Source organism: Schistocerca nitens, chromosome 2, assembly GCF_023898315.1.
Source record: "Schistocerca nitens isolate TAMUIC-IGC-003100 chromosome 2, iqSchNite1.1, whole genome shotgun sequence".
NCBI lineage: Eukaryota > Metazoa > Arthropoda > Insecta > Orthoptera > Acrididae > Schistocerca > Schistocerca nitens.
In genome coordinates, this window is record NC_064615.1 from 516792465 (window position 1) to 516817497 (window position 25033).

At 44.9% G+C, this 25033-nt stretch overlaps 1 protein-coding gene across 1 annotated transcript in view; it reads right to left on the reverse strand.

The window, feature by feature from the left end:
• Positions 1-25033, reverse strand: part of LOC126234472 (neuropeptide CCHamide-1 receptor-like) — a 51887-nt gene that overhangs the window by 22053 nt on the left and 4801 nt on the right. The window contains exons 2-3 of the mRNA XM_049943164.1: positions 14808-15086; positions 7149-7438 (exon numbers count right to left, since the gene is read on the reverse strand). Of these exons, the coding sequence (XP_049799121.1) occupies positions 7149-7438; positions 14808-15086 (569 nt within the window). The remainder of the gene's footprint in view (positions 1-7148; positions 7439-14807; positions 15087-25033) is intronic.

Below are 25033 nucleotides of genomic sequence, written 5' to 3' on the forward strand. Positions count from 1 at the left end.
GTAGTCATTAGACATCGTGAGAGAGCAGAATGGGGCGCTCCGCGGAACTCACGGACTTTGAACGTGGGCAGGTGATTGGGTGTCACTTGTGTCATAGGTCTGTACGCGAGATTTCCACACTCCTAAACATTCCTAGGTCCACTGTTTCCGATGTGATAGTGAAGTGGAAACGTGAAGGGACACGTACAGTACAAAAGCGTACAGGCCGACCTCGTCTGTTGACTAACACAGACCGCCGACTGTTGAAGAGGGTCGTAATGTGTAATAGGCACATATCTATCCAGACCATCACACAAGAATTCCAAACTGCATCAGGATCCACTGCAAGTGCTATGGCAGTTAGGCGGGAGGTGAGAAAACTTAGATTTCATGGTCGAGCGGCTGCTCATAAGCCACACATTACGCCGGTAAGTGCCAAACGACGCATCGCTTGGTGTAAGGAGCGTAATCATTGGATAATTGAACAGTGGAAAAACATTTTGTGGAGTGATGAATCACGGTACACAATGTGGCGATCTGATGGTACGGTGTGCGTATGGCGAATGCCCGGTGAACGTCATCTGCCAGAGTGTGTAATGCCAATAGTAAAAACCGGAGGCGGTATGTTATGGTGTGGTCGTGTTTTTCTTGGGGGGTGGGTGGGGAGAGGGAGGTTGCACCCCTTGTTTTTTTGCGTGACACTACCACAGCACAAGCCTACATTGATGTTTTAAGCAACTTCTTGCTTATCACTGTTGAAGAGCAATTCGGGGATGGCGACTGCTTCTTTCAACACGCTCGAGCACCTGTTCATAATGTGCGTCCTCTGGCGGAGTGGTTACACTACAATAACACCCCTGTAATGGACTGGCCTGCACAGAGTCCTGATCTGTATCCTATAGAACACTTTTGGGATGTTTTGAAACGGCGACTTCTTGTCAGGCCTCACCGACCGGCATCGATACCTCTCCTCAGTGCAGCACTCCGTGAAGAATGGGCTGCCATTCCCCAAGAAACCTTCCAGCACCTGATTGAACGTATGCCTGCGAGAGTGGAAGCTGTCATTAAGACTAAGGGTGGACCAACACCATACTGAATTCCAGCATTAGCGACGGAGAGCGCCACGAACTTGTAAGTCATTCTCAGCCAGGTGTCCGGACACGTTTGATCACATAGTGTCTCCTCAGCGACCTTTCAGCTAACGTTGCTGCTCATGGGCCTGCGCAGCAGACACCTGGTGCATGCACTCATGCTGACTGCTGTTCGTCACCGACGCAGGCTGGAATTTGCACGCCAGTACCCTGTGCACTGGGAGGTGACAGGTGGCCTTTTCAGGTGATTAGTTTTACGCACCTACTGTCACAAGGTCTTTGGCTTGAACTACGTGAAAAATCTAAAAGCAAGTGTCAGAAGGGAGCATTATGGCCTGCGGAATGATTTTACTTAGCATTCTCTCAGAGATCTTGTCATCCCGGAAGGCACAAAGGATCAACATAGTATCATCTTGTAAGGCCACCTCGATCGAGGAGCTCTTCGCGCTATGGATCCTCAACCGAGATACCTACCGCAACTGGCCACGTTTTTGGAGTCGTCATGGCTCCACATCCCTATCGGTACCTGTCAGAATCTCACTGACTCTCATCCTGCACGTTTAGCAGCGACCCACACTACAAAAGGCGTTTAGTCAGGCTTTTGTCAGGTGGTCACATGAATGGATAGTGTATTAATACGTGATTTTCTGGCCATTGTTTAGATCCTTTGTATTGTATTCCGTGGTCCAGTTTCTTTTTTTTTAAGTTAGATAGAGTCGGGTGGAATTTTTTTGTATGTCACATCTACACTCTAATTCAGTTACTTATTCATGGTCCATTTTTCCAATTTACAAGATTTTACAATCTCTGCAACTGATACTTTTTGTGAAAGTCTTTTCCGGTATGTATCCAAGTGCGTGATAGTGACTAGTTAGAGTCGAAACTGCTAGCAATAATACTGGTTTTTAAAGGCCATGACACTAGTTATAAAGGTATTAACACATCTCAAAGACTGATGAAAATATAGCTGCAACATGAAGGCAGTGATGAGTAAACCGTTCGACCATTAAATGTGCTAATATTTCCCTTCATTCGAAACAAAATTGTTTCCCTGTTCACTTTGCTGGGGCTTCCTAGTAAAAGAAGAAGAAAAAATAGATACGGTATGTACATGCGAAAAATATCGTTATTTTGTCGTCATTGTCAGGAGAGAAATAGTGGCAATTACTAACGGTCTAATTATGAAAGATAGATAGAAAAGCAGTCCATTGTCGGAAGAGTGAGGACGGGTGTACGAGACGACAAACGTGTAGCCACCAACGAACCTCAGCGTCAGTGCACAAAGACATAAGTACAACTGTTCATGAAACGTTGACTGAGTGGTCAGAAATCGACATGTTCGATATTATGATTTCTTTTGTGTTATCGACATTTTTCCATATTTCGTCGATAGGTAAAGTTGTCATATTATTTTTTCAACAGCTCTGTTAACAAATATTCACGGAAACGTTCCTGAATCGTAATAAATAATTAGTTTCGATCTCCGGTGTCACAATCTGTGGACAAATCTCAAATTAATAAAAGCATTTACACTTAAAGAAATCGCCAACAGCGTTGGCAACATACCTCAGAAACGGGGCAACTTCGTCTGCTGTCTTAAAGCGTGTGGAAATGACCACAAAATACGACAACAAAAATTATTTAAACATTAGAAACGCTATGTTGCAAATATACATATAAATACTCAAAGCCGGCCGAGGTGGCCGAGCGGTTCTAGGCGCTACAGTCTGGAACCGCGCGACCGCTACGGTCGCAGGTTCGAATCCTGCCTCGGGCATGGGTGTGTGTGATGTTCTTAGGTTAGTTAGGTTTAAGTAGTTGTAAGTTGTAGGGGACTGATGACCTTAGCAGTTAAGTCCCGTAGTGCTCAGAGCCATTTGAGCCAAATACTCAAAACATCTAAATAATCAGGTTCTCCTTCACACACTTCAAGCTATGGAGAAAATTATGAATTTGTCACTGAAGGCAGAAGACTTCACCAATATTTTACTGTAATGAGGGTCAGTTATGTGTATAGTGGCTTGCATACAACGTAAATTTTTGTCAGACACGTTTGGAAAGCAATACCTTTTCTTTCCGATGCTCGATGACATGAACACTCGACCTTTCTGTCTCGACAGAACCGACGAGGACTTGTTTGAGGATATCGAGGAAATTTTTTTCGGCATTCCTCAGCGCAGCCTGGCTTTTTGGTACCTTTTAGCAGAAGAGGAATATTATGCCTTTCAGTCTAAACAGACTAATACTGTCTTAATTTTACATTTTTGCGGCCTCTCAGTGTGGTCTTAGTCTTGACATTTTAAAAATGTGTAAAACTAAACAACAAGTATGGAAAAAAACTTACCGTTTCCGCGAAGTATGCTGGAGCATCAATACCAAGTGAAATTCTTAAATCTAAATGCAACGCAGTACGTGCTTCTAAAACTGATTCTGTCTCACAGCTATAAGCGTAAACGTCAAATGAAGCAGCAGGGCTAGATACTTGGAGAATACCAAGAAAATTATGCAACAAGACCAAAAACAGTGTTAAAGACTGGTTAGCAGTTGACAAAGTTTAAAACACGCAGAACGGCAGTTGCTAAATGTTTTTTGCGTGTGATAGAAATTGTGGCGCTTTTATTGACGAAGCGCCAGATATAATCATTTTCAAAAGCCGGCAAAGCTCGTATAATACGTAACCAAATTGTTCCAGTTGACGGTTCCTAATAATGGACACTCAATGGAATGGAGTTTCCCGGATAGCCGAGCGCTTCATCGCTCCACTTCGGCTATCCGAAGAGGCGAAACTGCCCAGATTACTACCTGCCTCCTACGGTAACAACGAAGGCTGGTGAGTCAGACTGGATGTTGCCTTTAGGCGGTTTCCCATGACCAGTTACAGAAATAGCGTGGTGCCATCCTCTTCCCTTCTCGGACACTAGCTGCACAAACATTTAGAGAAGATTTTCAAATTCGAACATGGTATGTACTCTGGATGTAGACGGATGGAGTACACAGATTCCGTAACGCCGGAAAAGACATCCGGCCACCCACTGTGACCAACGTTGCCTCAACCAATATCACAAATACTCACCCTGTAGAGCAGTGAATCCCCAGCCCTGTTGAAACCACTACCCCAGAGTACCCCTACTACCCCCCCCCCTCCACCTCCTCCCACACCAACAACATTAACGTCTTTCTGAGTCAAACAGATGGAAGTCGGAAGGTGCGTGATCCGGGCTGTAGGCTGGATGAGGAAGAACAAGCTAATAAAGTTTTGTGAGCTCACCGTGGGTTCGCAGATTTGCGTGAGGCTTCGCATCGGCATGGAGAAGGATAAGTTCGTTAGCATTTTTGTAGCGACGAACAGCCTAAAGACGTTTATGCAGTTTTCTGTGGGCAGCACACAATACAGAAAGCTGATAACTGTTACGAGGTTATCAGCACTACCTCTTCTCTGATTCATAAATTCCTATCTTCAATTTATATTTCGCTAATTTTAAGATTTTCTTTTCTTAAATATTTAAAGCTGCAATATTATTAATCCTTACTAAAAATAAGAAATAATAAATAAGTATCATATTCTGTACATATACAATCTCGTATTGTGAAAGTACGATGTGCCTTAGTAACAAGGTGGCAGGTCATTTGTAAATGGCATACAATAAATAACTACCGACAGAGATGTCCAGCTGTGTAGCGAGGTATTTCATTGCGATCTGTCGACCTCGAATGAGAGTGTCTGCACGTTACAACATTGCAGGAGTCAGACAATTGTGCGGGAGATCTGACAGTAGGCACAACCTTGCTGCGATGATGAGAGACGCCTCGCCCAACGAATCACGTTGCTTTTGTTGACTGACAGGTCAGTGTAGACATCCCACAAGAGCCTATGAACATCTGTGATTCTCTGGTTTTCAACCCAAAGTAACTCAATGACAGCTCTCTGCTTGGAGCACACCTCCATAACAGACTCCTTTTTGAGGGTTACGTATAGCGCTGCCAACTACCGGAATTTCGTGAAACTATAGTTGCTGAAGCCTTTCGTGATCCATATTACGGTCTCACAAGATAGTGATAATATTAATGATCTTTTAAACATAGTTTGGTTTCACTGACTGAAACACAGTCGAACACTTTTGTTTTTACCGCTCATAAAATGGCGTCTCTCTCCTTCTCTCTCTTCTCTCACCTTATCTGTCTCTGCCCAGCTTCCCTCCCCCCATCGCCCCACCCCCGCACAAAGACACACAAACACACTGCAGTCAAAAGGTTAAAATCCTTTGTCGAAAAATGATAAAATTCTTGTTTAGGGCAGAAAACGAAAATGTCGTAAGAACAAAATCGGATATGAAAAGCAGCAAGGCAGAACGCGGGTGCAGGTGACCTGCCCGCGAGACGACATGGCTCGTCCGAATAGTGGCGTTGTAACGTATTAAAAGCTACACTAATACTCGCCATTAAAATTGCTACACCAAGAAGAAATGCATTGGACAAATATGTTATACTAGTACTGACATGTGACTACATATTCACTCAATTTGGGCGCATAGATCCTGAGAAATCAGTACCCAGAACAACCACCTCTGGCCGTAATAACGGCCTTGATACGCCTGGGCATTGAGTCAAACAGAGCTTGGATGGCGTGTACATGTACAGCTGCCCATGCAGCTTCAACACGACGCAACAGTTCATCAAGAGTAGTGACTGGCGTATTGTGACGAGCCAGTTGCTCGGCCACCATTGACCAGACGTTTTCAATTGGTGGCCAGGGCAACAGTAGAACATTTTCTGTATCGAGAAAGGCCAGTACAGGACCTGCAACATGCGGTAGAGCATTATCCTGCTGAAATGTAGGGTTTCGTAGGGATCAAATGAAGGGTAGAGCCACTGGTCGTAACACATTTGAAATATAACGTCCACCGTTCCAAGTGCCGTCAACGCGAACAAGAGGTGACCGAGACGTGTAACCAATGGCATCCCATAACATCAAATGGTTCAAATGGCTCTGAGCACTATGGGACTCAACTGCTGAGGTCATTAGTCCCCTAGAACTTAGAACTAGTTAAACCTAACTAACCTAAGGACATCACAAACATCCATGCCCGAGGCAGGATTCGAACCTGCGACCGTAGCGGTCTTGCGGTTCCAGACTGCAGCGCCTTTAACCGCACGGCCACTTCGGCCGGCCTCCCATAACATCACGGCGGGTGATACGCCAGTATGGGAATGACGAATACACGCTTCCAATGTGCGTTGACGGCGATGTTGCCAAACATGGACGCGACCATTTATTGTAAACAGAACCTGGATTCATCCGAAAAAATGACCTTTTGCCATTCGTGCACCCGGGTTCCTCGTTGAGTACACCATCGCAGGCTCTCCTGTCTGTTGATGCAGCGTCAAGGGTAACCGCAGCCATGGTGTCCGAGCTGATAGTCCATGTTGCTGCAAACGTCGTCGAACTGTTCGTGCAGACTCTTGTTGTCTTGCAAACGTCCCCATCTGCTTACTCAGGGATCGAGACGTGGCTGCACGATCCGTTACCGCCATACGGATAAGATGCCTGCCATGTCGACTGCTAGTGATACGAGGGCGTTGGGATCCAGCACTGCGTTCCGTATTACCCTCCTGAACCCACCGATGCCATATTCTGCAAACAGTCATTGGATCACGACCTACCCGAACAGCAATGTCGCGATACGATAAACCGCAATCGCGATTGGCTACAATCCGCCTTTATCAAAGTCAGAAATGTGATGGTACGCATTTCTCCTCCTTACACGGAGCATCACAACAACGTTTCACAAGGCCACGCCGGTCCACTGCTTTTTGCGTATGAGAAATCGGTTGGAAACTTTCCTCGTGTCAGCACGTTGTAGGTGTCGCCACTGGCGCCAACCTTGTGTGGTTGCCCTGAGCTAATCATTTGCACATCACAGCATCTTCTTCCTGTCGGTTAAATTTCGCGTTTGTAGCACGTCTCCTTGGTGGTGTAGCAATTTTAATGGCATGTAGTGTAAATGAGAAGGTGTGGTGCCACCGGAGCTGAGTGGCCCACCGCTTAGGCCACCTCCCAGCGAGGCCGACAGTACTGACCATATCATGAAGACGTGCAGCGGGAAGAAGCAGACGGCGAAGACGGCGACGAAGGCGAGCACGACCTTGGCGACCTTGCGCCGGGCCCGCACCTGGCGCGCCTGGCTGCAGTGCTGCGGCATGTCGCGCGTCGAGCGCAGCAGGTGGCGCGCCATCAGCGCGTAGAAGACGGCGATCACCGCCAGCGGCAGCACGTAGTACACCACCATCTTGGCCAGCACCACGACGCGCGCGTACGCCAGGTCGGGGAACGGGTAGCAGATCTCGATGCTCACCTTCGGGTTCACCACCTGCACATAAACGCAAGCGTCGTACGTGGTTACTGGTACATTTTCTGTACGAACATTTCGACATTCTTCCGCCATAGCCAAATTTCACGAGCTTCTAAAACCGTTACTCCAATCTGCACCAGTGTAAAATGAGCAGCATACAAAGAACTACAGTGAAACGGTCCCACGTGAATGACCTTTCACAAATCAAAAACATTATATGATGTGTAGAGGATAACAATCGTAGGGCCCTACATCTATGGGCTGAATATTTTGGACGATAGTTGCTGACAATAAGTGTCTCATGTTGTTATGCTGTCATCAAAAGGATGATCAGGGAATTGTCAGACGTCATCTCTACTACTATTGGTGTTGCCCGTAGTGCCGATTTTAGCAGAGATGATTCAATGCCATCTCAAATTTGGTCAAAAGATAGACATGTATTGGTCAGCAAAAAAAAACAAACATCTTGGAGGGCCTGTTGCGTAAGGTGAGAATCACATAACCTGGCATATCCTACTGGAAGTGGTTACCTCTCTAATGACACAGGACTGGCAAAAACAGACTATTTGTCGTTCTTAAAATATATTGATCTATTCAGTGTTGCGTTAACAAATGCCAAAAGCGCGTAGGCACTGTGGGATGTGGCTTACGATACCATGATAGTCGTGTATGCAACTGCACTGTGCAGGGTGGTCAGAAACAGCCTGAAAATCTTGTTAGGGTGTTACAAGGTAGGTTGTACTGAGTGTGAGAAATAATTGTTAAGGAAAAAATAGATACGTAGCGTCGTTTCTGATTTAACTAACTTGAAGTTAGCCGTTCAGCTCCCTGCGCGCGCAAATTAAAGCAACCTGCCAGAGTGAAGTCTCCCCAAACGGGTTCTTCGTTTGATTAAAAAAAATGGTTCAAATGGCTCTGAGCACTATGGGACTTAACATCTATGGTCATCAGTCCCCTAGAACTTAGAACTACTTAAACTTAACTAACCTAAGGACATCACAGAACACCCAGTCATCACGAGGCAGATAAAATCCCTGACCCCGCCGGGAATCGAACCCGGGACCCCGTGCTCGGGAAGCGAGAACGCTACCGTGAGACCACGAGCTGCGGACTTCGTTTGATTCCCTCGAAGTGAAAGAACGTAGTTTTAACGCACCTAGCTTAACTTCATCACTTCGAAAAACAGCACAGTTAAACAGGTAATCAGCATATGAACAAGTGGTAACTCACGGATCCACAGAAGTCTGTGCGTCACCGAATTTTAGCGACCTGATATCAGTGCGTTACTGCATGTTAGCACGTGCTCCAACTGCGCACACAATGACCAGATTCTCTAAAGTAAATGCTAATTAAATTGCAAGCGTTGCAACGTATCGAACTTTTTTGTAAACAGTTATTTCTCAACACAACCCACCTTGCAACACACTTACAAGGACTGCAGACTGCTTGTGATAATCCTGTATATTCTTGCTCCACGTCCCAATTCCCATAAGAATTCATCTGCTGAAACGTACATATCGCATCCAAAATGTCATTTTATGCTTCACATAATGTACAAGTACGACGTTCGAAACCAATAGATGGGAGGAAATTGCACCGGCAGACCAACTATGTCCGCTTCATCAGCGAAAAGAGTACTCGAACCAAGTAAATCAAATCTCCACAGTAAATTTTCTCTCAGTCGTTTTGCAGTAGTATTCTATTTATATTCATATTTCGCGAACAGCAGAATTTCAACGATCTGTAAATATCGTCCTCATTCCTCAACGTACTAGTCCCCGTAAGTTTTCGCATCCTTCCATACCACCATCTCCAAAAGACTTCCATTTACTTTCCTAGTTTTCCGACAGTGAGTGATTCACATCCAAACAGTGTTGTGCTCGAGACAAAACTATCTCAGAAATTTATTCGTCAAAGTAAACCTATATTTCATACTAGTATATTTCTTCTAGGGTGGAGTCTCCTGTTTCCCTTAGGTAGCCCCTTTATACCCGTCTTCCTTCATCCGTCACGCGTCTTTCGCTTTCAAGTGAGAAGAATTCCGTAAGTTAGACTATTGTGACACAGCCTACACTGTGACTGTCTTTTATAGCGGCCTCGTTTGGAATTGAACAAGACCATAACAGAAAGCTGCAGTGCTAATATCGGCAACTCCTACAATATCCAATCACACTAATGTGACTACCTGTCAAAGGCCTGAATAACCACAGTTCCCAGCGCAGACCACTGCGAATCTTGGAGGAAGAGAGGCAATGAGGTCCTAAAGGTACCGGCGGGGACTTGGTGTCATGACAACTCCAGTGCAGTGGGCAGCTGCACTAGGTTTCTCGGCTGAGGATCCACGTGGTCACACAAATTTTCGATTAGGTTTAAATCTGGGCTGTTTGGTGGCCAGGGAATTACAGGAAACTCATCCTGGTGCTCTTAAAATCACGCAAGTGCACTGCAAACTGTGTGACACGGTTCATTGCCCTGCTGGTAGATGCCATCGTGCCGAGGAAGGACAAACTACATGTTGTGGTGGACATGGTCCTTAATGATAGATGCATAGCTGTGTTGATCCATCATTTCTTCCAGAATGACGACGTCACCCAGGGAATGGCACGAAAACATCCCCACACCATAACGCTCCCTCCTGCGGCCTGGACCCTAGCAGGGTGTGTGCTTTCTGACAGTTCACGCATTACACTGCGAACGGTCACTTGTCCGATAGAGCATAAAAGGTTATTCATCTGTAAAGCCCACCTCTCGTCACTGAGTGAGAGTCCAGTTGCGGCATTGGCGTGCATATTCCAGGCTTCATCACCGATGAACAGCAGTCAGCTGTGGTGTACGAACCAGGCGCCTGCTGCTGTGGCCCATAAGCAGCACCATTCGCTGAACGGTCCTTGACCAGACACTGCTGGTAGCCCTTTGGTTGATCTGGGCGGTCAGTTGCTCAAATGTTGCACGTCTATTCGCCAGTACACATCTTCGCCGTCGTTCAGCCCTGTCATGTATGGACCGTGATGCACCACCCTTGCCTCGGGGCCGGTTCTGGATAGTGCCATTCTTCCGTGCTCTGTATGCTCTAACCATGGCTGCCTGCCAATCAACTTGTCAGCTTACCCGTTTCGGTAATGTTTCAACCATTGGCCCGAAAGTCAATGATCATACCCATTTTGATTACTGATATGTCGCACCGTTTCCACATTCCGACAAGGAAGGTATTTCTTTTTGTGAGCCATGCATGGCACGTGTTCCCGCCACCATTTATTTTACACCCTGTTTTTAACGTACTTCCACCTCACTACGTTAATTTAAATTACTACTGTCACTGAATCGCTGCTTTGCCTGACCGCGAGCGGCGTTAGCAGCGTGTATCGATATACCCCCTATGGTAGTATCTTGACTGCTATTACTTCCCGGTCGTTGTCTGTCGTAGGGAGAGTTCGGGTAGAGAGTTCGGGGCTGCCAGTCAGTTGGAACGCGTCTGGAGCACAGTCCGGACCTGCCAGTCGGGGAGTTGCAATGCGGCGCTAGTGCACTCGGGTTGGAGCAGCAGTGAGGTCTGCGTCGACACGGATCGCCCGACCATTGCCGCCACGCATCACTTGAGACGGGCCACGATCTTGGTGGATCGTCGGTCGGTCGTCCAGCCGGACGAAGCGTTTTGGCTCGCCGATCGTTCATGAGTCGGCTGTGTGTGTGTGTGTGTGTGTGTGTGTGTGTGTGTGTGGTGTGTGTATGTGTGAGCGCGCGCGAGCATCGACTCCCGATATGTCTTCGAGTGTGCTTAGTTACTGTTGGGTATCGTTCAGGTCTTCGTGCAGTGTTATGAGGTTGTGTGTGCAGTTGCCGTTATTTCCAATGACAACTATTTCAGATGTGGCCGGAATTCTGAAATGAGTTGGTCGGTTGCGGTGGACCAGGGCAGTTATCTCCGCGCAGTGCAGTCGGTTGGGTACGCTGCCGGTCCCTGGGCAGTGTCGGAGAGTGTGTGGAGCCGTCCGATCGTTACGAGCTTTGTGGTTCACCGACCCAGGACGTCAAAGTTGAGTAGTGGTTTCAACTACCCAAGCCACGTCCATTCTTGTTGTGTTGGTTCGTTTCGGTGGTTTGCTGTTGGGGAGGTTTTCCTGTGAGCAACACCGAGTGTTTCTATTGCTGGAATTTAGTCACCACGGGGTGAAATTAACTATATTGGTTGACTACAAGTCAAGGGCACCAGCGGGATTTTCTGCCTTGTGGCCGTTAGTGTTCTGGTTACCTGCCCTGGCCGGTAACGTAGTTTTTAGGCAGTGTCCTTTTCTCACCATGTTGTTGCTGCCCAACATTGTGTGTAGTTTTGGCAGCTCAGTTCACATACACGTTTGTTTGGGGATAGTGTTACTTGTAATTTTTTGGGGCCTGGAATTCTCGTGTACTCCGTCGTGGCAGGCAAGCGGTGGGTCGGTCGGTCTGTGACTGTCCCTTCGTTGGGTTCGCACGAATAAGTGTAGTTGGACTCACCAGCTGTCTCGCCTAAGTTAACGAGACTCCTGAGTTAGGTTTTCTTAATTATCCTTTTGGCTGTGTTAATGTTGTTGTAATTTAACTGTATTTTATATTTTTCATTTGCCATTAGTTGTGGGCCTTCATCCCTGGAAACATGTTCTCAGAGTTTCCTTCAAGTCCAAACATTATCCGTTCTGCTTTTGAAAGGTTATTGTAATTTCCTCTGAGAGATTTTACAAGTCATTGTGGGCCTTCCGCCGTTGGTATTGCAAAAAGGAAATTTTTAAACTTAATGAATTGTTTTACCGGTAGTTGCAATATATATTTCCTTAATTTGCAGAATTTAACTTTGCTGCCTTCAGCCATCTTACTGCGCTTGTTTATCTCTTTCTGTGCACCTTGTGGGCCTTTAGCCCTGTTAGCATCTTAAAACATTGTGGTCTTCTGCCTTCAGTATTCATCATAGTATGTTTGGAATTTTGAAACTTTAATGCGGCGGCTTTCTTCCCCTCCCCATGCTGATCGCATACATGTATACGATTTATCTTATTCGTAAATTTAACTGTGTGTCATGTCTTTTAAATAGAGCTTATTCTAAAGCATCTGTTTGGAGGCCTTCAGCCGCGAAGCAAATTTAATTTTTTCAAAAGTGTATTTGTGAACTAAATGATGTAAATTACGATTGTGAAATGAACCCGACAGCAACTCCCTTGGCCCTTTCCACAATCCTAATTACCTGTTAGCCCTGCGTGATTTAGCGGGAGTTTCATTTTTCATCGCCGGCTGAGGTGGCCGAGTGGTTCTAGGCGCTACAGTCTGAAATCGCGCGACCGCTACGGTCGCAGGTTCGTATCCTGCCTCGGGCATGGATGTGTGTGACGTCCTTAGGTTAGTTAGGTTTAAGTAGTTCTAAGTTCTAGGGGACTGATGACCTTAGAAGTTAAGTCCCATAGTGCTCAGAGCCATTTGAACCATTTGAACCATTTTTCATCCACCCGACTCGCTTCGTGTATCCTCCAATGCTAGTGTTACCACCTGCCGTCTGTGACTGGTTACTGGACGTTGAAGTCGAACATAAGTTGTGGTAACATTAATGCGACTGAACTGTGTATTTGCCAGCCACCATACGACGAAGTCGACCAGTTGCCTCGAGGAAATATCGTGGAATTTACAGAACGAAATTCGGCAGTCGACCCGAGAGCTATGATGATTGACGATTCATACATTAGTTCTATCCCCTCCTGGTTGTTGGACAAATTATTCGGAAACGGCGACTGTTGACGCCGATATAGCCATATGCGAAGCCTTTCTGCCGAAAGTATGGTAACAGTAATGTTTTCAATCCTGTGCTGTAGGAAAGTATGGTAACAGTAATGTTTTCAATCCTGTGCTGTAGCTCTTGCGTTTTTTTTTTTATGTCTTCCCTGATTGTGTTCTCCTCTTTTACCAATAGATTTTCATTTTGGCTGACTGTGCTTCTTTTGTCTGTTTTGACCATTTGCAGGCTGGACGTGTAACTAGTGTGGTAAGCGAAATAAGGTTTTTAGTAATTTTGATTTTTTCTCTGAAAACTTCTCGATCCTGAAAGTCATCAAATGAAATTTCAGCTTCCTGTAAATGCTTTTTAACTTGGCTTGCCCATTTTGAATACGATTTTGTTTTTGTAATTGATGAATGTATGCAATGAGTAAGTCTTTGCGAGTTCATTCTTTCCAGATGACCAAATAACATCATTCTCCGTTTTCTCATGCTGGTAGCAATGTCTTCTGTATGTTCGTATAATTCACAGTTGTGTCTTCGGCGGAAATCTCCGTTTTCTTTGATACGGCTAAGGATTTTCCTCAAACTTTTCCGGTCTTTTATTTCAAGTTTTCGTAGTGGTCCTTTCTTCGTCATGTTTAAACATTCTGCTGCATACAAAGCTCACGGTCTAATTACAGTGTTATAATGACTAAGTTTTGCACAGATGAAAAGTACCTTCTAGTTTAGAACACCAACTTTGTACAGTTGCATTTTCTGAACCGTCAGGTGTAATTATTTCTCCAAGATATTTTAATTTCTTCGACTGCTTTATTTTCTCTTGTTGTATTTCAGTATGGGGAGGAGCGTGTCTGATGTTTGTGATGAATTCACTTTTGTTAAATGCTATTTTTAGGCCAATCTTAGCAGCAATTGATTGTAGGCTGGACGCTTGAACCTTAGCTTCGTTAATATTATTTGCAATGAGTGGCAGATCATCAGCAAAAGCAAAAGTTTCCACTGAGGCCAGTTCTTTTGTGTCCAATTTGAATCTCATAACCTGGCGGTACGGTTGTTTTCCACTCTCTGACTATCTTTTCGAGGACACAGCTGAAAAGCAATGGAGAGAGCAGGTCACCTTCTCTCACCCCTGTACAGATTTCACATGCTTCTGATAGTTCGCCTCTGAATTTGACCTTTGACACTGTGTTATTTAAAGTGGCGCTTATCAGATTGTTTTCCTATCTAGACCAAATTCTGCAAAGATGCTCTTTATTGTTTCTCGATCAATTGAGTCATACGCATTTTGAAAGTCGACAAAGGTCACAAGAAACGTTTTTGATCTTGATTTGGCGTATGACAGATTTCAGGTTATGGATCTGCTCTGCACTGGATCTTGATGTCCTGAAACCAGCTTGATATTCACCCAATTGTTGCGTTGTGTAGGTATGAGTATGTCTGATCTTTCAACCCTTTACCTGCTCGTGCCGAGCAGAGTATGCTTCTGCACCATCTCACGGAAAATTGTGCGTCTGTACGAATATCTGTCCATAATGATGTCTTTGATGTTTAGAGTTCATTGTTGCCAGTTTCGTTTTATTATCGTGAGGAGCTGCTCTGTAGGGATTATTGCCTGGAGCACCGCTTCCGCGCCGACACCGCCGCGACTTACCATGTAGTTGATGTGCGTGTTGACGGCGGCGGGCGTGGCGCAGGCGACGGCGAGCAGCCAGATGACGGCGGTGACGAGCAGCGTGGAGCGCAGCCCCTCGGCCCCCGCGCCGCCCGCCCCCCTGCCGGCGGCGCCGCCCAGCCGGTGCAGCGGGTCCACGATGGCGAAGAAGCGGTCCGCGCTCAGCGCCGTCAGCGTGAACACCGACACGCCCACCGACACGTCCTTCGTGAACTCCTGCACCTTGCACACCACCGGCCCGTACGGCCACGACTCGAACTGCAACACAGTCGCACTGCGCCTTTAGCTGCGACCAGTGTAACGCACCGACATTCAAATCTCCATCCACACTACTTAACACAACACGAATTGCCAAGTGAATCTAAGAAGGTTTGGTAAACGAAAAGACAGATTAAAGGAAACGTGGATATACGAGGGGTATTAATGAAGTTCTAATTTGAAAAACTGTAATCTCCGACGGAACAGGCTTCAGAGGGATCATCAGTACCCACTGACCGCCGTCTCCTCCTCAGCCAATAGGCGTCGCTGGATGCATTTATGGAGGAGCAAGTGGTCAGCACACCACTCTCCTGACCGTTACCAATTTTCGTGGCTTCAGCCGCTACCTCTCCGGCTAGTACCTCCTTATTGACCTCACAGGGCCTGAGTGCACCCCACTTGCCAACAGCGCTCGGCACATCCGGACGGCCACCTATCCAAGTGCTATCCAAGCCCGACAGCACTTAATTTCGATATTGCAGTGGTGTTATTCTGACTACGATGCAAAGTTTCTTTGGACATGCGTACATGTCGAAAGGAGCAGGCACTGCCGCGGCCACAGCCGTTACAAAACACATCAAATGAATTCACAGTTGAGAATAAGGAGTACCATCAGCTGTAGAATGGAATGACGACAGTGAAAATTTCTGCCGGACTGGGTCTCGAACCCGGATATCCCGCTTATTAGGAGCCTTAACATTTGGATATCGGTACACGACTCACGGCCAGCCCCATGGTTGATGCTGGCCGCTGTGGCCGAGCGGTTCTAGGCGCTTCAGTCCGGAACCACGCTGCTGCTCCGGCCGCAGGTTCGAATCCTTCTCGGGCATCGATATGTGTGATGTCCTTACGTTAGTTAGGTTTAAGTAGTCCTAAGTATAGGGGACTGATGACCTCAGATGTTAAGTCCCATAGTGCTCAGTGCCATTTTGAAATGGATTCGGGACCCAGTCCGGCAGAAATTTCCATTGTCATTATTCCATTCTACAGCCGATGGTACTTCTTTTTCGCAACTGCGAATTCATTTGATGTGATACTTAGTTTCGGTGATCTGACAAGCACCGATGTTACCACTGCGGCAAGTTCCAATTATCAACTTGAAAAAAGAAAAATGTCACATAGTTAACTTTCACTTGTTTGCAGCTACTTTTCTGTCTGTTTACAATTACTAGCGGATAACACACAAACTGCAAACTCTAACTAAAAATTTCGAAAAGTGGAAGGAGGAATGATAACGTGTGAAACAATAAATTTATGTGGATCTATGAAGGACAGTCATACGTTATTAATGATTACCTCGAAGGAATAAAGCTACATGCTCATTTTTTTGGATTACAGATAATTTACCTGCACCGCAGCCCCGCGAAATACCTCTATATGAGCATACACAGAATATCACAGCCCATTGCTGACATTTTATTTTCGACAGAAGCAATGGAAACGTCGCAGCTGTGTCAGCTCAGTCCAGATGGCTGTAGATGTAGGTAAAGTAGTATTCTAAGGTGTTAATCGGACGTTCAGAGAAGTTATAACCCTCCTTTGAAGATATCCTCCTCAGACAGCAGTCGAAATAAAACAACTTGATCACGGCATAGTAGCCCGGAATTTTTTAATAACTGAAACAATTATGTCTGTGAAAGATTATATTTTATAAAGACTGTACCATGTGAAACACTATGTATGGGATGATTTATGAAGCAGTTACATACAAACAGAGATATATGTGCAAGATACAGAACTTATAAAGACCATAAGAGAATAATCGAGTAAGTGATACTACTACTTTGCGTGAATGTATCCTAATTTTTTTGAAGCAGTTATGGGCTGAATTATTTCAGGACGATATTGTTACCAAAAGATCGAATTTTTGAAAGCAGACATAACGTGCCGTGTGAATGGTTATGTTAGACAGGAAGTTAGCTGCAGCTGATAACGATCAGAACTGATGCTCACAAAGTTTCAAAAAGAACTGTCACAATCTGATTGTGAGTATAACGAACAGGTATCCTTACATGTGGCGTAGCTTTTTGTTGATAAATGGTAATGTTAAATTGAGGGAATAGGGTGCAACCAACAGCAGAGTATGGGGCGCGTTAAAACAAATGGTACCAGTCGCCTGGGCTCCGAAATGTGTGTGAATTCCTAAGGGACGAAACTGCTGAGGTCATCGGTCCCTAGACTTACACCCTACTTAAACTAACTTATACTAAAAACAATACACACACCCAGGCCTGAGGGAGGACCTCCGGCGGGAAGGGCTGCGCAATCCCTCACATGGCGTCTCAAACAGCACGGCCACTCAGTGCTGCAACTGGGTTTCGAGGTCATACTTGGGTCATTCCAGTGACTGGCAGGGAGAGCTTGAGAAACCAGCTTTGCACATGGAGTTTCAACGAAGCTCATGATTTTCAGCATTGTCCTCAGAACTGATTGTGTTCCTTTGCTTGTGAGTAAAGTGGAAGGAGGGAAACAGAGACTTCTGTGAGAGACTAGGCTGCGACTTCCTGGACTTGCGCCATAGTGCTGAGAACTGTAGGGTATTCCTAAGTGCATCAGGTGAAACAGGATACGAGAGACTGCTACTCAGGTGTCTGACTGTATGTGGGGTGCACACAAGGGTTTCTAGAAGAGGCAACTCTCCATCCAGTCCAATTAACGATCGCTGTAGGGATCCCTGAAGTATCAGTATGTAAAATCGAAGGAAATGTCTCCCACAGGTGAGAATATTAAAATCCTAATGGTACACTGCCGAAGCATTCGCAACACAGTGCCAGACTTTGCAGCGCTCATGAAAAAGGAGTTTCACATTATACTAGGTACAGAAAGCAGGATGAAACCTGAAATTAATAGCAGTGAGATTTTTGGGGAAAATTTAAGTGTACGAGGTGTGGCTAGAAAAAAACCGGATTAGAACTGGTGAAACAATAAAACGAATGCAATAAGGCTGAAAGTCGCGTGGCCTGTCACGTGACTCTCGCTCCGCCTACTGCTCGAGTTTCATCTGCCTCCTGCACTCAGTCTGCCCGTGGCGTCTGTTTTAAGAAGTTGACGTTTAGTCTGTGCGTCGGAAAATGTTGAGTGTACAGAAAGAACAGCGTGTTAACATCAATTTTTGTTTCAAACTAGGAAAATCTGCAAGTGAAACGTTTGTAATGTTACAACAAGTGTACGGCGATGATTGTTTATCGCGAACACAAGTGTTTGAGTGGTTTAAACGATTTAAAGATGGCCGCGAAGACACCAGTGATGACACTCGCACTGGCAGACCATTGTCAGCAAAAACTGATGCAAACATTGAGAAAATCGGTAAACTTGTTCGACAAGATCGCCGTTTAACAATCAGAGCAGTGTCTGAGTTAACAGGAGTTGACAAGGAAAGTGTTAGGCAGATTCTTCATGAAAGTTTCAACATGAACAAAGTGTGTTCAAAGATGGTTCCAAAGTGTCTCACAATTGAACAGAATGAACGCCGAAGAATGATTTGTTCTGACATCCTGGAAAACATTGAAAGTGATCCCACCTTCTTACAAATATTATTACTTGCGATGAATCGTGGTTTTTTACTTACGATCCCGAAACTAAACGCCAATCGATGCATTGGAAAACTCCTGGTTCTCCACGACAAAAAAAAGCACGAATGTCAAAATCGAAATTCAAGGCAATGATGATTGTTTTTTTGACATCAGTGGGATTGTGCACATTGATTGGGTACCAGAGGGACAAACAGTGAATCAGCATTACTACATTAGCGTCCTGGCTACCCTACGTGAGCGAGTACGGAGAAAACGGAACGATTTGTGGAGAAAAAAGTCATGGATCCTTCACCAAGACAATGCCCCAGCTCACAGTGCGTTGTCAGTGAAGACGTTTTTGGCAAAACACAACATCACCATCTTAGATCATCCACCCTACTCACCTGATTTGGCCCCCTGTGACTTTTTTCTTTTCCCTTAAAGTCAAGTCAGCTTTGAAAGGAACTAGATTTGAGACTGTTGAAGCAGTAAAAGAAAAAGCGACGGAAGTAATGTATGGACTTACCGAAAATGATCTGCAGCATTGCTATGAACAGTGGAAAATTCGTATGGAGCGGTGTAGAGACCGAGGAGGAGAGTACATTGAAGGAGATAACATGAAATTGTAAATAATTGTAAATAAATGTTTTTTCCAGCATCAGTCCGGTTTTTTTCTAGCCGCACCTCGTATATCGAAAAGATAGGTATATGGGCAATGCAGGTGGCGTACTGGTCGCATTAGACAAAAAACTCAGATTCACCGACATAAAGATTTAAGCAGCATGTGAGACTGTTTGGGCAAGATTCAGTATCAGAGGTGGGCATAAAATCATAATTAAATCCATCTCCCACCCACCAGAGTCATCTCTTGATGTAACCGAATACTCCGAATACTTCAGTGAATAGCTCAGTTCACTTGTACGTAAGTTGCCCAGTCATCCTGTAATCATCGGTGATGACTTTAGTCATCCAACAATCATTTGGGAAAATTACAGTTTTGTTAGTGGTAGGCGGATAAGACATCTTATGAAAAGCTACTAAATGCTTTCTCTGAAAACTACCTAGAACAGATATTTAGGAACCACACTGGTGGTGGAACTATATCGGATCTCATGGCAATCAATATATCTGACCTCTTTGAGGATGTCCACATCGAATCTGGTGTCAGTGACCATGACGCGGTGGTGGCAGAAATGATCAGCAAAGTGCAAAGGACACCTAAGACATGCAGAAGGTTATATACGTTCAGTAAACTGGATAAAAATTCAGGAGTGACATATCTGAATGAGGAACTGAAACTTTCAGCACAGGGCAGGAGTATGTAGAGGGACTATGGCTCAAGTTTAAAAGAATAGGTAACCATGCACTGAGTAGATGTGTACCCAGTAGAACAGTTAATAAGGGGAAGGAACCTGCATGGTGTACAGTCACTGAAAAGAAGCTTCTAAAGAAACAGAGATTACAGCATAATAGGTAAAAATAAGAGTCGTGTGACTAGGGCCTCCCGTCGGGTAGACTGTTCGCCGGGTGCAAGTCTTTCGAGTTGACGCCAATTCGGCGACTGACGCGTCATTGGGGATGAAATGATGATGATAAGGACAACACAACATCTAATCCCTGAGCGGAGAAAATCTCCGACCCCAGCGGGAATCGAACCCGGGTCCTTAGGATTATAAGTCTGTTGCGCTGACCACTTAGCTACCGGGGACGGACAACAAAATAGGTGTAAAAGAAAGAGTAGCGCCATATATAGACAGCTGGAGGATGAAATGCGATTGGCTGTCAAGAGAGCAGTGCGTGATGCTTTTAGTGAGTATCGTGGCAGAATATTGTCAAATGGTATTTCACAAAAACCAAATAAGTTCTGTTCATATTTAAACGCTGTTGGTGGCACCAAAATTAGTGTCCAGCGCCTGGCGAATGAGACAGGAACTGAAATTGAGGTTAGCGAAGTAAAATCTGAAACGTTTAACTCCGTTTTCAAATGTTCCTTTATAAAGGAAAACCCAAGAGAATTCTCGCAATTTAATCTTCGCATTACTGAAAAGATGAATGGTATAAGTATTAGTGTCAGAGGTGTCGAAAACTGTTGAGATCGTTAAAATTGAAAAAAGCTGTATGCAAGGAGTGTAGTACGAGTGGAAGTCATCCACAAAACTACCGTGCAATATCCTTGACATCGATTTGTTGTAGAATCTTAGAACATATTCTGAGCTTAAACATAATGAGGTATCTTGAACAGAGTGACCTCTTCAGTGCCAAGGTGCCAACCAGCATGGATTCGTAAAACACCGATCGTGAAACCCAACACACAGTTTTCTCACATCATCTGCTTTGTATCAAGGCAATCAGGAAGATGCAGTATTTATTGGTTGCCGAATAGCATTTGACTCAGTACCACATGCACGCTTATTGTCTAAAGAACGATTGTATGGGGTATCAAGTGAAATTTGTGACAGGACTGAGACTGAGGAGTTTTTGCTAAGGATGGGGCATCATTTTATCTTGGATGAATAATCTTCGTCAGATGTGTAAGTAACTTCAGGTGTGCCCCAGAGAAATGTGTTGGAACACTTGATGTTCATTTGTATATTAATTGCCTTGCAGACAATGTTAATAGCAACCTCAGACTTTTGGCAGATGATGCAGTTAGCTATATATTGGGGTACCGTCCGCAAGAGACTGCATAGATATTCAGTCAGATCTTGATAAGATTTCAAAGTCGTGCAAAGGTTCGCAAATTGCTTACATTTTCGGAAATGTAAAATTTTGCACTTCACAAACGAAAAAAAAATTGAATCCTGTGACTATAATATAATTGAGTCACTGTTTGAGTGGACCGACTTATACAAGTTGATGCGAGTAACACTTCGTAGCGATATGAAATGGAATGATAACATAGGCCCAGTTGTAGATGCAGAAGATGGCAGGCTTCGGTGTATTGGTAAAAAAATCTGGGGAAACGCAATAATTCTGCAAAGGAGATCGCTTACGCATCACTCGTGAGACCGATTCTGGAATATTGCTCAACTGCGTGGGACCTGTACCAAATAGGACTAGCAGGGGATACTGAAATACACAGAGCAAGGCAGTAAGAATGGTCATACGTTTGTTTTATCCGCGGGAGAGCTGGATGACTCTTGGAAATAGACGAAAACTATCCCAAGAAAGTCAGTTAACAAAATTTCGAGAACCGGCTTTAAATGATTACTCTAAGAATGTACTACAACCCCCTATGTAGGATAGTACGGGAAGAAACCTTAATGACTGGCACAATGGGACATAACCTCTGCCATGCACTTCACTGTAGTTTTGAGTGTGTAGATGAAGATGTAGATGTATAAATGAAGGCAGCAGTTACCCACTTTGGCTATTTCTTTTTAAAGTTCTTCGTCCTAGAGCTATTTTCAGTTTTTAAGCGATTAACGATTGTTTAGCTGCATATATTTATATAACACACGCTATATTTTCGCAACGGAACAAAAACGTAAATGTGTGAATGTAACGAAAAGATGGTTGCCTAGAACACGAAGCCATACGTACAAAAGTGGCAGCAAATTCATGTGATGTGCTTTCGTTCCTTTTGGTTTAGAAATTATACTGTTGTTGATGGTTTGACAGATAGTCGACGTACTTAAAGAGGCACGTGCGGGAAGAGCAACTGCCTCTAGATTCTGAATGTTCACGTGCAGAAGAAACGTGATGGTACTCTTGGGGAGTTGGGTATACACAAACGTACATATACAAAAAGCGAAGGGCTGCCATAATGAAGGACGGCTGTTTTCTTGCATGACTTCACTGAGATGGGCGACTATATGAGACGAGGATAAACTGCCGATGGAGCTGGGTCGTCAGTAAAAGAACTGGGCTGCCGACGGCTACAAAAGTGGAGGTCTTGAGAGGCCATTAGGACACCGAGCCGTAGAAACAAGAGATCAGAGTCTCCATCTCGCCAGATGCTGCTGCAGTCTCTGCAAGAATCGGCCGAGCTCTAAACAAGAAAGAAATCAAACCTGCGGTGCAACCACCAGCAAGGAAACTCTCGGACAGAGTGAAAGAACCTTAGGCCATCGGACGCTTGCAGTACGTTGAATTCATTGCGAGTGCGGCACTCGCCTATACAGGATCGTCGGAAATAGTCTGAAAAGCTAGTAACGTTATTGCAGAGTAGATTGTTCTTACAAATAATTGTTATAAATGAAATTTCGATTAGTTGCACTGTTTTCGAGTTAATTATCATTGAAACTAGCAAATCAGGCCGTTGCGCGCAGATTCAAGCGGGGCGATAATAGTGTCGGTTGTTCTCATACGAGACTGCTCAGCCTTTCGCTCGTGTTCGATCCTTACTACCATCCCATATCCAATTTTTGTATCGCTCTCTTCTTTGGTTTTAGGAAACCAAACAAAGAAAACGTTTGCTGACACTGTTTCTGTCCGGGGTCTTGAACTTCGTGAACAACGATCTAATTGGCTCTCTACAACGTTAATTTACTCAGAAACTGTGCATTGTATCGAATTTCTTTCTAATCGATTATCTCTCAGCACAATCTACTCTGCAACATCTTTACAAACTTTTCAGACTCTTTCTGATCATCCTGTACATTCAGCGTGAGACTAAGCGAGGAAGGGAAATTAGCCTTGGCTGAGTACCGCTTCACAGAGGCGCTTACTGTCGACATCGAAAATACTTGTGTTATCTGGCTGGCCTGTGGCTGGAAGGGCGTTATTACTGAGGAAGCGCTTGAGGCACGACCTGGCATTCCTGAACAGCCGAGCGCGTCACAGCGCTGCTTCTGAGATACGAGGAGGTGACCCTTCCCCGAATCGAAACTCCATCGCAGATTAATAACGAGGGCTGTTGAGCTGTCTAGCCTGCATAGCTGGTGTCCCACATTCAACTATGTGGACACTGTGGTGGCTTTAGAAAGCTTCCTCGCACTTGAAAATGAACTACTCTAGACCCAGACAGATGGGGCGCACAGATTCCGTACCGGGGTGAGTGGTGCCACCAGAATGGGAAGGAGGCAACCAACTACGAAGAACATTGTCTCAAGCCATATAGCTATGCCTGCCACTATAAATCCGGGATATGGCAAAAGAAGAAGGAATAGAGGAAGAAGAATAATTGAGATGCAATTACATCGAATGTCCTTTATTGAGATAAGCGATTTGCTCTCATTGTTGCTTGGCCACCTTTATTCGTAGCAATTACACAGGAGTGACAACACTCTGCATTTTGTAAGACGGCAGAGGGCCAGCCGCTGATCACGTGTACACCGGGCCAGGAGGTGACGTTACATGCACCTCCAGCACTTGGCATGAAGGTGAACAGAGGGACCATGTCTTCTGTAACGTCAAGGACACACTGAGGAACGACGCATAGAGAAACCCGCGTGACGATTTTATTGTAAAACTGTGTAAAGATATAAAGCAGAAAAACGAATAAAAGTGAGCACGGACTAGTAATTTTAGAGATCTGTGATCCGTGAGCCATGGACCTTGCCGTTTGTGGCGTTACTTGCGTGCCTCAGCGATAAGATATTCGTACCATAGGTGCACCCTCAGCGGTGTGGTGTGTGTTGAAAGGCCAGACAAAAGTGTGGTAACTGGAGAGGGGCAGCAGTCTTCTCATTAGTCGCAAGGACAACAGTCTGGGAGATTGACTGATCTGGTCTTGTAACAGCAACAACGCGCCTGGAGTAAAAGAAATTCCGTCAAAACTACCGACAGTCCTCGGAGAGCCACCCACGATAAAAGTATTTCATCTGGTGTGCAAGATGAATGAGACAGGCGAAATACACTCACACTGAAGAAGAATGTAATAATTCCAGTAACTAAGAAAGCAGCTACTTACATCTGTGAATATCACCGAACTATCAGTTTAATAATTCTCGGTTGGAAGATATTAGGACGAATTATTTACAGAATAATGGGAAAACTCGTAGAGGCCAATCTCGGGAAAGAAAAGTTTGGATTTCGGAGGAGTGTAGGAATACGCGAAGCTATACTGACCTCTTGGTTTATCTTGGAAGCTCGTAGAGGCCAATCTCGGGAAAGAAAAGTTTGGATTTCGGAGGAGTGTAGGAATACGCGAAGCTATACTGACCTCTTGGTTTATCTTGGAAGACAGCCTGAGGAAAGGGAAGCTTATGTTTATAGCTTTTCTAGATTTGGAGTAAGTTTTTGACAAAGTCGACTGAAATACGTTCTTTGGAACTCTGAAGGTAGCAGGGGTCAAATACAGGGAGCGAAAGGTTATCAGCAACTTGTACGAAAACCTGTCAACTGTATAAGAGTCGAGGGACATGAAAAGAAAGCAGTGGTCGAGAAGGGAATGAGAAAGGGTTGTAGTCTAGCGCTCGTGTTATTCAGCCTGTACAATGAGAAAGCAGTGAAGGAAGCGAAAGCAAAATTGGCAGTAGGAATTAAACTTAA